Below are 15284 nucleotides of genomic sequence, written 5' to 3' on the forward strand. Positions count from 1 at the left end.
CTTTCCCCAGACATTCATTCATTCATTCACCAATATTTATTAAGTTTTCTACTATGTGCCAGGCACTGTGCCAGCTGGGGGTACAGCAGTGAACGAGGCCAGCCTGACAGAGTCCCTGCCCTCCTGATGCTTACATTCTCGTGGGGAAGAGAGACATCCACAATAGACGTTATGTTAGACAGGGCTACGCTCTGCTGGGGGGGGGAAGTAAAACAGGAAAAGGGGAGTGCGGTAGGATAGCGCTAGTTGAGAAGGTGCTGTTGGAACAGAACTTGGAGGAAATGAGCCATGTGGATATCGGGGCAGAGGGAACAGCTCCTGGGTGGGGAGCCGGCGTGTTCAGGGAACAGCAGGGAGACCAGTGTGTCTGGAGCAGCAGGAGGGATGAGACAGGTCAGAGGGGTAAATCAAGGGCTGTTGTAAGGACTTGGACTGAGATGGGAGCCCCTGGAGGGTGATGAGCTGGGGAGTAGTGTGATCTGATTGGGGTTTGATGGGCTCCCTGGCTGCTGTGTCAAGGAGAGGTTGAGGAGGGTAGGGAGCAGTAGCTGAGCCCTGATGACCGCTCAGAACAGTGGGAGTGAGTGCTGAGGATGGTCAAGCACCTTCATTGGTGTCTGGTTGCATCCAGAGTTACTTTATGCAAATGCAAGCAAACAAGAAACTCATTCCTGTTTCCCCCCTCACTTCAAAATAACGTACTAAACAAAGTGCCGTGGCGGCCCAGAGAGAGCCAGGAAGCTGGAGGCAGCTGCTGTGCCCCACAGCCCTCTCCTGATGACTGGGGGCCAGCGGCACAGCCCCCGGGGACATCAGGCTCTGTATAGAAATCCCGGATGCACTCATCCTTTAACCTGGCAACGCACTTCGATCCTGCAGACACACCTGCACACTGCCACAGGACTTACGTACAAGGCCGCTCATTGTTCATGGCAGCAAAAGGTTGAATGTACACAGTCAGCCTCTATCAGTTGGTTAAATAAATGGCAGTGTCTATATCCATGGGCTTCCCAGGTGAATCAATGGTAAAAAAAAATCCACCTGCAATGCAGGAGATGTAGGTTTGATCCCTGGGTCAGGGAGATCCCCTGGAGAAGGAAATGACTACCCACTTCAATATTCTTGCCTAGGAAATCTTGTGGACGAGGAGCCTGGCGGGCTACAGTCAATGGGGTCGCATTAGATTGGACAGGACTTAGCAACTAAACAACAACAACAACCTAAATCCAGACATACCTTTTCATGCCCTGGGGGCCTTGGTCTGTCAGCAGTTCCTCTGTCCTGCAGTCCAGCCTCCTTGGACCTCCCCAGCCTTGCATTTAATGCCAGCCAGCCCGGGTGCTGTCCACACCTGTGGTGCTGAAGCTAATGGAGCTGGAGGGAGGTCTGGGCTGCAAACCAGAGACCAAAGATAGGAAAAGGGAGACAGAGCAGGAAGCATTCAAGGTTCAATTCCCAGCTCTGCCTCTTACCAGCTAGGTGACCTTGGGCAAATTGCTTAACCCCTGTGAGCCTCAGGATCCTTATTTGTAAAATGGGGTTGCTGTGAAGATTGAATGGCAGCAGCAATGTAAAGTATTGGCAATTGAGAATATAAATAGCCATTTTGACTATTAATGTATCATTTTAGAGACTGTAATGCATAGTGGAGAAGCATTTGGACACTGCAGTGATAATGCCTACATTGGAATCCTGGCCCCGCCACTTACAGGATGGATGGTCTTGATCAAGTGACATGACTTGCTCTATGCCTCAGTTTCCTTGTCTGGAAACTGGAGTGAATAGTAGATTCGATGAGTTCATTTACATGAGGGACTTGGCACACGACAGGGGTTCCTTAAGTGTTAATTGTTGCTGTCAACTTCCTGTCCATTGTATTCAGCATTCTGATCACGAATACACCCCAGCCTCTCTGTTCACAGTGACCGGTGTCACTCACCGCCACTACCATCTCTGCTGTGTTTGGGGCTGGGAGCTGTTATAGGGAGATAGCACCTTGTCCTGCAGACGCCCTGGCTTCTAGTCCAGCTCTGCCACTGACTCTGTGTGATTTTTGAGCAAATTGTTGTTCCCTTCTGGCCATCCGTCTCTGCACCTGTAAAACGGGGCTAATGATATCTCATGCAGACCCTTGGGAAAATAGCTATGTGCCTGCAGGGTCACATTCAGGAAAGCAAAGATATAAAAAGTTACAGCTTCCCAAACACGTAAAGAATTATTCACCCGGCATTTGTCACACCCTGGCTAAGAGCTAGGAATAGCAAGATGATTAAGGCATGGGGCTTGCTTTCAAGGAGCTCTTGGGTTTCTTGCTAGATTGTCAATCCTCTTCAAGGCCCATTCGGGTGTCACCTCCTCCAGGAAGGCACCCTGATCCCCACTGCCAGTGTCCTTCTTAGAAATGGCAGAGCACTGATCATGGCCTTCCTGGCCTCATGATTATCTGAGTCCTTCTTTGGTTTGCCTCCTTGATTTGTAGGCTGATACCCTCTATCTAATCTACACACCCAGTGCCAATACCCAGCACAGTTCCTAGGCTTGAATAGATATGCTTGTCTGGAGGCTTTAGGCTGTAAGCTACATAAATTCAACTCAAATTGGCTTAAGCCAAAAGGAAATGTATTGATTCAGGAAACAAACTTTCAGGAATATGACTGACTTTAGGCATATCTGGAGCCAGATGCTCAGTCATCAGAAATCTCTCCATCTTTCAGCGCTGCTTATCTCTGTTGCTTCTTTCTCGGGCTACCCTCATGCTGGCCAAGCCCAGCAGCTCCAGGCCTGTGTTCTCCAGCTTTGTAGGCCAGGGGTCAGAGGTATCTCTTTTCTTCTAACTTAAGCAAGAGTCCTAAAGTGAGATCTCAGTGGGTCACCTTGGATCACATGTTCATCTTAGAACCAGCCAGAGTGACCTCGCAGATGGGATGCATCCCCTGGGTGACTGGCCCTGGATCAGGTCTGCGCTGAGAGTCAGGGTGGGGACAGCCCTACTTAACCAGTGGACTGAAGGAGGGAACCATTCCCCAGAGAAAGGGAAAGTGATGCTGAACAGGAGGCAACACTATAGGCCAATACAAGAAAGCAAGGCAAGGATCAGGTCAACTCTGGCCTTGAGACAATTTATCTGACCCCACAGGTGGGGAGGTCTAGAGGGGAGAAACATGGAGACAGGCTAGGGGAGAATGTGGGATGCAGAGAGCTGGCTCAGCCACACAGGCTGAAGGAATGAAGTGACAACCTCTCGCTTGTGTTATTGTTGTTTAGACACTAAGCCTGGGCTGTAGCCTGCCAGACTCCTCTTTCTATGGGGTCTTCCAGGCAAGAATACTGGAGTGGGTTGCCATTTTCTTCCCCAGGGGACCTTCCCGACCCAGGGATCAAACCCGTGTCACCTGCATTGGCAGGCAGGTTCTTTACCACTGAGCCACCAGGGAAGCCCAGCCTCTCATTTGACACAGAAGCAAAGTGAAGCAGGTGAGAGAGGCCAGCTTCCATCCCTATTCATTACCTGAAATTCCACATTGTGGCTGCTTTTTCATGGGAACTTTTAATGATACTGCAGATGCAGAGAGGGGACCCCTCCCCCAAGGCACAATCACTGTTTGATGGCATCCTTCCAGGCCAGGGCTTTGTAAGGACACCCTTGGGGTTTGCCTGTGCAAAGGGCAGAGCATGGGTCCAGAGACCTGAGGGAAGGGGCCCCGGCATGGGGACTGAGAATCTTAGAATCCCAGAGTGACAGTAAGAGAGGGCTGGCTGACTCGGTCCAATCTCACCCCCCACCGATTCCCCCCAACAGATGGGCTTCCAGTATCTGCTTCTCTGCTCCCAGCGACGAAGAACGCACTTCCTCCCTGCTGTGAGACTGTGAGACTGTGAGAACTGTCTCGTTTTTGAGTTGCTGTCTGCCTACAGGAGCCTCGCAGGACACAGCGCATGAGAGCATGCGATCTAAAACCTCATAGCCTGAGTTCAAATCCCACTCTGCTGTTTATTAGCTCTGGGGCAAGTTACTCAAGCCATCTGTGCCTCAGTATCCCTTTCTGTAAAATGGGGAGAAGAATAGTAGCGCCCACCTCCCAGACTTGTTGGGATTAAATGATTTAATCCACTGTTTGCATACCAGCTGGCATACAGTCAACACTTGGTAAATATTTGCCGGGGTGATTATTCTCCCACAAGACAGGAGAAGAGCAGATTCCCTTACCTTCATAGACTGGTCACCCTCCACCTAACTCAGTAACTGAATTCTTGTCACTTGGTTGCCAGTGTTACCATCATCCGGGTTCACTTCTCTGGCCACATCCCAGGAGTCCAAACACTGAGGTTCGAATCTCAGCTCTTTTGCTTACCTGCAGCATAACCCTTGAATCAGGGTGATGTCGGCTGCTCTAACAACTAAATCTCACATATGTCAGCAGCCTAACAGGACAGCATTTTACTTCCAGCTCACAAAGTACCACAGTGGGTAAGACTGGTCAGCAGCAGGCCTCTGACACCTGGGGACCCAGGTTCCTCCCATCTTTAGTTCCACCACCATCTTTTAGAGTCTTAGGGTCCTCTGCATCAAGCCACAGAAGAAGAGAGACACCTTAGCCAATCTTAAAAGCCCCAGCCTAGAGGTGACACCTCGTTTCTGTTCACATGCCACTGGGGAAAACCCGCCACAGGTGTCCACACCTGGATGCAAGGGAGGGGAGGGATGTGGTTCCCTGTTGACCAACACCCCGCAGAACAGCTGTGTGTCACAGAGGAGGGAACACAAAGCTCTGACAGGCGGTTGTCCATCTTTGTCATAACCACAAGAAGTCATCAACCTCTTGGGCCTCTACTCTTCATCCGTGAGGCAGATCACTTGATGGAGGCAGTGGTTGCACAGCTCTGCACATTTACTGAAATCACTGGATTGCACACTTGCTATGGGGGAGTTTTGTGATATGCCGATCGTTGTCGTTGTTCAGTCACTAAGTCATGTCTGACTCTCTGCGACCCCATGGACTATAGCCTACCACGCTTCTCTGTCCGTGGGATTCCCCAGGCAAGGATCCTGGTGTGGGTTGCCATTTCCTTCTCCAGGGGATCTTCCCAACCCAGGGATCAAACCCGTGACTCCCGCATTGGCAGGTGGATTATTTACTGCTGAGCCACCAGGGAAGCCTAGATATACCAGTTATACCTCAGTTAAGCAGATTTTTAAAAATAGGAGGCATCTTGCCCCCTTCTGAGGGCACTTATGAGGACTCAGTGAGGGAAATTTTGCCAGTCTGGCACCGTGTGTGTGTGTGTGTGTGTGTGTACGCGTGCCTGTGTGTGTGTGCATGCACGCGTGGTAGGGAAGGAGGTCCCAATGTAGACCTGATTTGGGTTACACATTCGCTGTTGTTTTCACAAAGGTGGGACCCAGCTCGAGCCACCTGCCAACAGGAAGTGGTAGGTGGTTCGGTCTTGCTTAGGAAACTCTCCCCCACCACCATGGCCCTCCCAGCCTGTGGTGGAAGACCCAGCCCACGGGGCCGGAGCCTTTGTGGTCAGGGCCACAACCGCTGCCCTGAAGACTGGGCGAGGCCCTCTTGCCTTCACCACAGACAGGGAATTGAGGGCCTCCCTTGGGGTCAGTGAGGACACACACTGGAGGTGGTGGTCACATGGGGTCCCCAAGGGCAGCACAGCCCTAGCGTGTGCACAGATGCAGTACCAACTACACAGGGTGAACGGAGGCCAGCCAGGGCCTCCACGCCGGGTGCTGGGAAGTTCACGGCCACCAAGTTCTTAGCTGCTCCTCCAAGTGGAGGAAGTGATGATGCTGAAGGCGAAATACCTTCAGGTCAAGTTCCCCATGATACCAGACATCTGTGCCCTCAACCACCCAGTGAGGCTGAAGGGTCTGGCTTCATTCTTTGGGCTCAAGGCTCCACCTGAAGAAAGGAGCTGGTATACCTCAGCTTCCCAGGTGGCTCATCAGTAAAGAACCCACCTGCCAATGCAGGAGATGCATGGTTCAAACCCCTGAGTCGGAAAGATCCCCTGGAGAAGGGAACAGTAACCCACTCCAGTATTCTTGCCTGGGAAATCCCATGGACAGAGGAGCCTGGAGGGCTACAGTCCAAGGGGTTGCAAGGAGTTGGACACAACTTAGTGACTGAGCGTGCACGCACACCTGCCACAGGGACTGTTGTGAGAACTAAGTGAGTTAATATCTGGACCAGTGCCTGGCCCCCAGTCGACTCGCCACAGGAGCTCCAGGAGGGCATGTGCATCCCTGGCTGAGGCTGTGCCCCCTTCTGGGCCTCCATTTCCCCGCTCGGATACTGAGGGATCTGCAGGTGATGTTGCCACATTCTGTCTTGGGAAAAAAAATAGAGGTGGTTAAAAGCACCAACTTTGGAGCCAGTGCCAGCGCCAGCGAGATGACATTGGGCGAGTTATACAGTCTCTGTGCCTCGTGCTCATCACCCCTAAAATGGGGATACTAATAATCCCTCCCTTGAAGATTTCCCTGGTGGTCCAGAGACTAAAACGTCATGCTTCCACTGCAGAATGCATGGGTTCAATCCCTGGTCAAGGAACTAAGATCCCACAAGCTGTGCAGTGCAGCCAAAAATGATAACGGTAGTAGTAACAATAATAATGATAATACCAGCTACCTCATGCAATTGTGCGCTTCGCAGGTGGTGCTAGTGGTAAAGAACCCGCCTGCCAGTGCAGGAGACATAAGAGACACAGGTTCAGTCCCTGTGTCAAGAAGATCCCCTGGAAGAGGAAATACCAACCCATTCCAGTATTCTTGCCTGGAAAATCCCATGGACAAAGGAGCCTGGCAGGCTACAGTCCACAGGGTCGCAAAGAGTCAGACACAACTGGAGGGACTCAGCATGCATGCACGCCTGGAATTGTGAAAACGAGAGATGAGGTCAGCCTCCAAACACGGCTTGACGTGCAGTGAGTACATTTAAGTGTCTGCCGTCACCCCTGTTACAACTGTTATTTTCTTCATCTTACGGATGAGGAAGCTGAGGCCCAGAGAGGGGTTGTGACTTACTCAAGGTCACCCAGCTAGAAAGTGGCACACCTTAGGATCAAGGCCAAACCTGCTGAGCCCCAAGGCCCGTGCTGTTTCCATCGTTTCCCCACTGCGCCTCTGAAGTCACGTGCGTAGTAACTGGGTCAGAGGCAGCGTACCTGGGGGATGATGCGGCAGCGTCAATCAGGGACGGGTGCAGGTCAATCCCTTGTCTCCTGCTGACACCTTGCAGAGAACGGGCCTGGAGGAAGAGGGGGGTTGAAGAAGTGAGTGGGGGGAAGAAATGGACGTCCCACAACCTGGACCCTCAGAACCAAGGGAAGGGACCATGGAGAGTTGGATTTGATGTAGCACTAGCCCCCAGGGTAGTCTTGGCCTGTTGATGGGGACTGACAGGATAAAGCTGAGACACCCAAGATACTCAACAGGGGCTGGAAGAGAGAGGCATACAGACCCTGCCTGAACCCTGGGGCCCCTCAGAGACAGGAATTGACACCTGGGGCAGCAGGGAAGGCTTCCTGGAGGAGTGGGACCTGAGGATGAGATAAGGGGAGGGCAGGCCAGCAGGAATGGCGGAGGGCGCTGGAGAGGCAAATTCAAGCTGATGAGCAGCATTGCTGGGCAGTGGTCAGAGCCTGGGCTGAGCCTGGGGATGAGGAAGCCCGTGTGCCCCCCACCCAGCCCGCGGACCCTGCCCAGGGCAACCCTTGAGGCCAAAGCGGCAGAGAGAAGCAGGCACCCCACAGTCCCTGGGGGAGGGAAGAAGGGCTTCTAGCAACTTGCAGCTGCCAGTCAAGCTCCCAGGGGATGCAGAAAACAGCCCCAAAGGGACCTGACAGGACCAAAGCCCGAAGTGGGAGCATCGCCCCATGTGTGCACACAGGGGCCTGCACACACAAGGCAGCCCTTGGGGAGTCCACACAAATATCAGGAGAAGTAGGTCAGCAGAGCAGCCCAGGGCCTCTTGATGGGCAGGGGGAAGAGCCCCAGGTGAAGAGGATGAGTACTCAACAGCACCCGGTGGGGCAGGGGGGAGCCCCACTCACTCCACAGAAACACCCTTACCTCCCCCCTCCCCAGGCTTCGTTAGAGCCCATGACCTGGCTGTTCCCTCTTGGAGTCCTCTCCACCCAGGCAGTGGGTGGACATGTGACGGGGATCCGGAGAGCTGACCCTTCTAGCCCGGAGACTGTCATGGGGATGTGTCACCCTACTTTAGCCCTGCAGCGGGGAGAAGCCCAGTGCTGTCCTGCCCTGAGCAGGCACTGCATAGACTCAGTGGCCATGCCAGGCAGGGCTGGGTTCGACACACTGTCGCTGGTGGAGGAAGCAGGGCTGGGGGTCCTAGGTTCTCGCTGGAGACGCTCCGAGGGGAGGGCACCGTATGGGACTTCATGAATGGAGGGGAGGGGCCTTTGTGGGGGAGCAGGATACCGAGGAAGAAGCTGGGGGCGGGAGCCAGAGGAGGGGAGAATGGCTCCCTGCACCGCCCTCCCCGGCCCCTCCACCGTCCCCCGCCCCCCCGCCCCGCAGCCAGCCAGGAGGACGTGCAGATGGAGCTCCGTTTGGGGCTGGGTGGGAGGCAGGAAGTTCCCTCCTGATGTTCCTCTTCTCCGCGTGAAGTGGGAGGCTGGGTCGTGCCGAGGGGGAAGGGGAAAGCAGAGGAGGAGAAGAGGGTTTGGGCCTGGAAGGGGAGCGGCCGGGCCAGGGTAGAGACACCAGGCTCCCGGGCTGGGCTCACTCCAGCCCAGCTCAGCGGGCGAGCATCATCGGAATGAAAACCCAACCACACCTGCCTCTTGGGGGTCGCTTACTGTGCACCAGGGACCAACCACTTCCTGTCCTGTAACCCTCAGGGAAAATATACTATTGTATTCTTTTTGTAAGATGGGGAAACCGAGGCACAAAGACAGGAAGTAACTTGCACAAGGACATCCAGCTAGCAAGTCATCGAGCCCGGCTTCCAACCGGGCAGTCTGGCTCCAAGTCTGTGCCTTCACTCTGAACCGCGAGGGCAGGGGTGGGGGCTGAGGGGCGGGCTGTGGGTGCCGAGAGCGCTGGTGGTCCACCTGTGACAGGAGGGAGAAGGGAGTGAGGGCGGAGGAGCTGCACCCGGGACGGCTGCTGAGGCTCAGCCCAAAGGGGGTTCATCGGCCGCCGCCTTCACTGATGCACAGGCAGACACGGACACTTGGACACTTGCTCCCAGATGCTCAGCGCCCTGGTCTAAGCCTCCCCCCAATAGACAGATGAGAAATGCAAGCCCCAGATAAGCCTTTATTGTCACCCCTCCCCGAACGCTCCCCACTGCAGCTCTCTGCGCCCCCAGCCCCATCCGGAGGCAAACTCAGTACCCCCGGAGGGGTGGGTGTGTCCAGGAAGCCCCCTCCCCCAGCCTGTGTGAACACAGAAGGGGACCAGCGGTGAATGTGGAGGACGGCCGTGGTAGAACAGGCATCCCGTCCTTGTGTCCGGGGAGCCTGGGCGGGGACCTGGGAGCTACAGCCGCAGCTGTGTACTCGAGCTGGGCTGTGTGTGGTCGTCTGAGGTCGGGGGATGGATTTTAAGGCCGTGTGGGGATGTGGCCGGCCTGCGCCGCCCTGCCAGGGTTTTGTCTGAGACTCCTGCCCCCTGTTATGGCTTCCCTGGTGGCTCAGTCGGTGAAGAATCTGCCGGCAATACAGGACACCTGGGTTCCATCCCTGGGTCGGGAAGATCCCCTGGAGAAGGAAATGGCTACCCAGCCCAGTATTCTTGCCTGCGAAACCCCACGGACAGCGGAGCCTGGCGTGCTACAGTCCGTGGGGTCGCAAAGAGCCCAAACGACTGAGCGACTGAACAACCTCCCCTCACATCCCACCTGCCCCTCCCCAGCCTTATTTTCTCTATAGCCCGTGTCACCTTTTATCACAATATATAATTTGTGGGCTCACTGTGTACTGTCCATTTCCCCACCTTGAACGTAAGTCGTGTGTGTTCAGGGCTGTGTCCCCAGGGCTCCAAACAGCACCTGGCAAACAGCAGGTGCTGATCAATACTTGTGATTGGGAGCACCCATGTGAACTCAGTATGTGGCATGTCTGTGTGTGACATAAACACATGTGCCTTGCCTGACACTGTGTCTGGATGATAGCATGAGACACCCAAGGAGGGAGCGGTGGGACAATGGCCATCTCTCTGGGGAACGCTGGCTCAGGCCTGACCCTGAAGCTTCAGGGAAAGGATGGGGGACTTCCCAGATGATTCTTCTTTACCACTGAACCAGGTGACTCAGTGGTAAAGAACCCACCTACCAAAGCTGGAGACGTAAGAGATGCAGATTTGAACCCTGGGTCAGGAAGATCCCCTGGCAGAGGCCATGGCAACCCCCTCTAGTATTCTTGCCTGGAGAATCCCATGGACAGAGAAGCCTGGTGGGCTACAAGTCCGTGGGGTCTCAAAGAGTTTGGACACGCCTTAGCAACTAAACAACCAACCATTCGCAGCAAAGATGCTTCTCGCCCCCTGGTGGTCATCTTAGGCATGGCATCGGGCCCAGCCCCAGAGATCCTGGGCCCTGGACGGGGAGGAGGTGGGGAGTGGAGGGGTCTGATGTCACACTCCATCCCTCTCCCCACCCCCACACCAGGGAGAAGATGAGTGTGGGCTGCCCAGAGCCCGAGCCGCCCCACTCCCTGCCCTGCTGCGGGCCAGGGACCGCCCCCGGGCTGGGTGCCGGCGTGCCCCTTCTCACCGAAGACATGCAGGCGCTGACCCTCCGCACAGTGGCCGCGAGCGACGTCACCAAGCACTACGAACTCGTCCGGGAGCTGGGCAAGGGCACCTATGGGAAGGTCGACCTGGTGGCCTACAAGGGCACGGGTGAGTGTCTGCAGGGCGGCCCGCTGTAAGACAGGAGCTGCGACCTGGCGGGGGCTCTCTGTGGCGGCCAGGAGGCCAGCGGGGAAGGAGAGTCTGTGCTACCTGTGGAGAGAGTGTGGCATGAAGCAGGCAGGGAAGGAGGGGACAAGGGAGGAATCTCTGGGTAGAGTGGGCTGCTCTGGGGCCATCCACAGTGCCCTGAGGACAGCCAAAGAGGGCGAGATGGTGGGATGGATTTGCCGACTCAATGGACATGAGTGTGAGCAAACTCTGGGAGACAGTGAGGGACAGGGAAGCCTGGCATGCTGCAGTCCGTGGGATCGCCAAGAGTCAGACACGACTGAGCAATTGAACAAAAGTGCCCTCAGGACAGTCAAGGAGATGCGCCTGGGGACATGTGGAATCAGGGGAAAGGTCAGGGCTGGCAGTGGTGTTTGGGGGATGACCAGCACATATGTGATAGCTGCCCCCAGGAGGGTGGACCAAGCTGAACTGGGGTCCTCGCGAACAGAGCACCATGCTTAACAGCAGGTGGGAGAGGGCCCTGTGAGGTCCACGTGGCAGCTCCATTCCTCAGATCCTGAGGACACTGAGACCCAGAAAGATGCAGTCACTCAGCCCAGGTCATGCAGCTACAGAAAGTGTGAGCTAGGATGCGCCCCCATTCTTCAGCTCCAGGGCCTTCTCGCTTAACCGCTGAACATGATGCCTTCCCCACAGTGTAAGCTCACTGCAGTGCCCATCAGCCAGCCAGGGATGGGGGCTGCATAGCTGCCCACAGCTGCATTCAGAGGGGACCGGGCCAGAAGGAGGAGCCTTGGACATGGGGTCACCTGAGCTTTGCTGCTTGCTGTGTGACCTGGGGCAAGTGACTTAACCTCTCTGTGCCTAGGTTTCCTCCTTTGTAAAATAGAGGAGTATTGATGCCCAGTTGATAGGGTCTTTATAAAAAGTGAGTTGTGACTGAAGTGCAGAAGGCAAGACCCACAATGTGTAAGCGCTCTGTGAACACACACGTGTCACACAGCTCTGTACCCAGGTGGGTACAGATGGCTGCTCAAGCTCAGAGTTGGGGACACGTGCCTTGCAGGCCCTCACCTCTGTGTGTCTAGTGCCTTCTTATTCATCCGCTTAACAAACGTTTTCAGAGCACCTGCTGGCACCAGGCTCTTCTGTGAGCGCTGGAGATACAACAGCAAACAAGACACAGGTTCCTGGGACTTCCCTGGTGGTGCAGTGGTTGGGACTTCAGCTCCCAGTGCAGGGGAGTGCCGGTTCCATCCCTGGTCAGGGAACTGGGATGGCACATGCCTCACAGCCAAGGAGCAGGAGCAAATTCATGAAAGACTTGAAAAAATGGTCCACAACAAAAAAAATCTTAAAGTTTCCTGTGCTCAAGGGCCTTCTGACCGGGGCCAGACAGACACGGTACATAAGTACACAGTATATCAGGAGGAAAATGAGAGGGTGGAGGAAGCAGCAGGCGTGCCTCATGGAGGGCTGCAGGCGGGGCAGAGAGGACCCAGCTGACCCCTGACTTGCTGCATGGCCTTCCCCTCTCTGGGCCTCAGTTTCCTACCTGTGAGACGACAGCCCACCCACTGGGGCTCCCGTCGAGTCGTGCGCTGTGGCCCGGACAGGCTGCACAGACAGGCCCGGCTGTGTGAGGCGCAGGGGCGCAGGGAGAGGGGTCCTCACCGCTCTCACTGTTGCCCCACTAGGCACGAAGATGGCGCTGAAGTTTGTGAACAAGAGCAAAACCAAGTTGAAGAACTTCCTGCGGGAGGTGAGCATTACCAACAGCCTCTCCTCCAGCCCCTTCATCATCAAGGTCTTCGATGTCGTGTTTGAGACTGAAGACTGCTATGTCTTCGCCCAGGAGTACGCGCCCGCCGGGGACCTATTCGACATTATTCCTCCTCAGGTACTTGGGTGGTGGCTGAGGGAGGGGAGAGGCTCTTCTGGGTCCCCGAGTGTGAGAGCTGAGGAGGAGTCAGGCCCCTTGCTTAAATCATTTATTAGGCGCCTACTGTATATCAGCCATTGTTTGGAGGGCTGCGGATACACAGTGAACAAAAGGTCTTGCTATGGGCCTAGTGGGGGAAACAGACACTCCACAGTTAGCCAGATGAGGCACTAAGATGATGGAGAAGGGAATGGCAACCCACTCCAGTATTCTTGCCTGGAAAATCCCAGGGACAGAGGAGCCTGGCCTGCTACAGTTCACAGGTTCGCAAAGAGTCAGACACGACTGAAGTGACTTAGGCACCGCACTGCAATGAGGACCAGCCGGTGGGCGGGATGAAGTCCAGCAGCCCCCTCCTCCGCTGCTGCATAGGAACAGGTGGGGACCCAAGAGGGGAAGTGGCAGGACCACCAGCCTTCCCAGAGGAGGTGCACGGGATGGGGAGACTGCCCCCGGGGATTCCCGGCACCTGGCTTTGCAGTTGGCCAGGATGAAACACTGCCCTGCCGCTCACTGGATAAGTGACAAGGCCTCTCAGAGCCGCCGATTAAGGGAGATTGGGTATACAGCAGACCATGCGGGATAGGGTCCTTATTAGCCCAGTACTTGGCCCAAAGCAGGCGCTCCGTACAGGTACTGGGGGAAAAGATGGGGAAGGTTCGAGGGGTGTATGAAAACCCGGGGGCCAGGGAGGGAGCCGAGGATGCCCTAGTAGGATAAGGAAGGGCGGCTGGCCCCGGATCTGCCCAGGAAAAGGACCCCGCAAGGCGTTAGAGGGACAGGGCGGGGCCGGGGATGGGAGGGGCGGGGTGGAATGGGAAGGAGAGGGCGGGGCGGGGAGTGGGCGGGGATGGGAAGGAGGGGGCGGTTGGGGGGCGGGGATGGGAAGGAGGGGGCGGTTGGGGGGCGGGGATGGGAAGGAGGGGGCGGTTGGGGGGCGGGGATGGGAAGGAGGGGGCGGGGTGGTACGTGCCCTCGCCCCTGAGCCGCCCTCCCGCCCTCTCCGGCCGCAGGTGGGGCTCCCCGAGGACACCGTGAAGCGCTGCGTGCAGCAGCTGGGCCTGGCGCTGGACTTCATGCACGGTCGGCAGCTGGTGCACCGCGACATCAAGCCGGAGAACGTGCTGCTGTTCGACCGCGAGTGCCGGCGCGTGAAGCTGGCCGACTTCGGCATGACGCGCCGCGTGGGCTGCCGCGTGAAGCGGGTGAGCGGCACGATCCCATACACAGCGCCCGAGGTGTGCCAGGCGGGCCGCGCCGACGGCTTCGCGGTGGACACTGGCGTGGATGTGTGGGCCTTCGGCGTGCTCATCTTCTGCGTGCTCACCGGCAACTTCCCGTGGGAGGCGGCGTCGGGCGCCGACGCCTTTTTCGAGGAGTTCGTGCGCTGGCAGCGGGGCCGCCTGCCGGGGCTGCCGTCGCAGTGGCGCCGCTTCACCGAGCCAGCGCTGCGCATGTTCCAGCGGCTCCTGGCGCTGGAGCCCGAGCGCCGCGGGCCGGCCAAGGAGGTCTTCCGCTTCCTCAAGCACGAGCTCACGTCCGAGCTGCGGCGCCGGCCCTCGCACCGCGCACGCAAGCCCGCTGGGGACCGCCCGCCGGCCGCCGGGCCGCTGCGCCTCGAGGCGCCCGGGCCGCTCAAGCGGACGGTGCTGACCGAGAGCGGCAGCGGCTCCCGGCCCGCGCCTCCCGCCGTCGGGCCCGGACCTGTGCCGGTCCCCGTCCCCGTGCCCGTGCCGGTCCCTGTACCCGAGCCCGGCCTGGCCCCCCCGGGGCCTCCCGGCAGGACCGACGGCCGCCCGGACAAGAGCAAAGGGCAGGTGGTGCTGGCCACGGCCATCGAGATCTGCGTCTGAGCCGCCCCCGCCGCCCTCGGGGCCCGGGCGCCGAGCAGCAGCCAGGCGGGGCGCAGGAGCCGCCCTGGCCGAAGCGGCCAGCCCCCCGCGGCGGCAGGAGGGAGTAGTGGTAGGCGAGGCAGGCGCCCGGCCCGGCAGCGGGCCGGTGAGATGCCACCAAAGGAGCCCAGCCCCACAGACCCGAGGATTCAGAGGCCCCCCCACCCCCCACCCCCGACACCAGGAGCAAGGGAGCTTGCCGGCAGACTCCCCCACACCTCCCTGAACCCTGGGACCCTGAACTAGTGGCTCCGGGCCCTTTGCACCCCCCTGGCAGATCATCCAGCAGCCCCACCCCTTATCCTGCCCCCCTCCCCACCTTCCCGCCCTGGGAACGAAAAGGAACTCAAGTGTTGGGGCCGAGAAAGGGCTTAGGGCGTCTAGGCACTGGCTGGGAGGAGGGCGGTGAGCCGAGGGCAGGGGTGTTACTCATCGAGACCGGCCCCTTTCCTGGGAGGGTTAGAGGGGAGGGACCACGCCCCCTGCAAAAATGTAGCAAACTTCTGGATGTCACAGCAGTGTGTGTGTGTAAACAGGCCCCAAG

The 15284-nt window shown here is 57.3% G+C and overlaps 1 protein-coding gene across 1 annotated transcript in view; it reads left to right on the plus strand.

The window, feature by feature from the left end:
* The window catches only part of SBK1 (SH3 domain binding kinase 1), a 51415-nt gene extending 36550 nt beyond the window's left edge, over nucleotides 1–14865 (plus strand). The window contains exons 2-4 of the mRNA XM_055561709.1: nucleotides 10650–10882; nucleotides 12604–12806; nucleotides 13862–14865. Of these exons, the coding sequence (XP_055417684.1) occupies nucleotides 10657–10882; nucleotides 12604–12806; nucleotides 13862–14701 (1269 nt within the window). The 5' untranslated portion in view covers nucleotides 10650–10656 and the 3' untranslated portion in view covers nucleotides 14702–14865. The remainder of the gene's footprint in view (nucleotides 1–10649; nucleotides 10883–12603; nucleotides 12807–13861) is intronic.
* The last annotated feature ends 419 nt before the right edge of the window (nucleotides 14866–15284 follow it).

The sequence above is a fragment of the Bubalus kerabau genome, chromosome 23 (genome assembly GCF_029407905.1).
Source record: "Bubalus kerabau isolate K-KA32 ecotype Philippines breed swamp buffalo chromosome 23, PCC_UOA_SB_1v2, whole genome shotgun sequence".
NCBI lineage: Eukaryota > Metazoa > Chordata > Mammalia > Artiodactyla > Bovidae > Bubalus > Bubalus kerabau.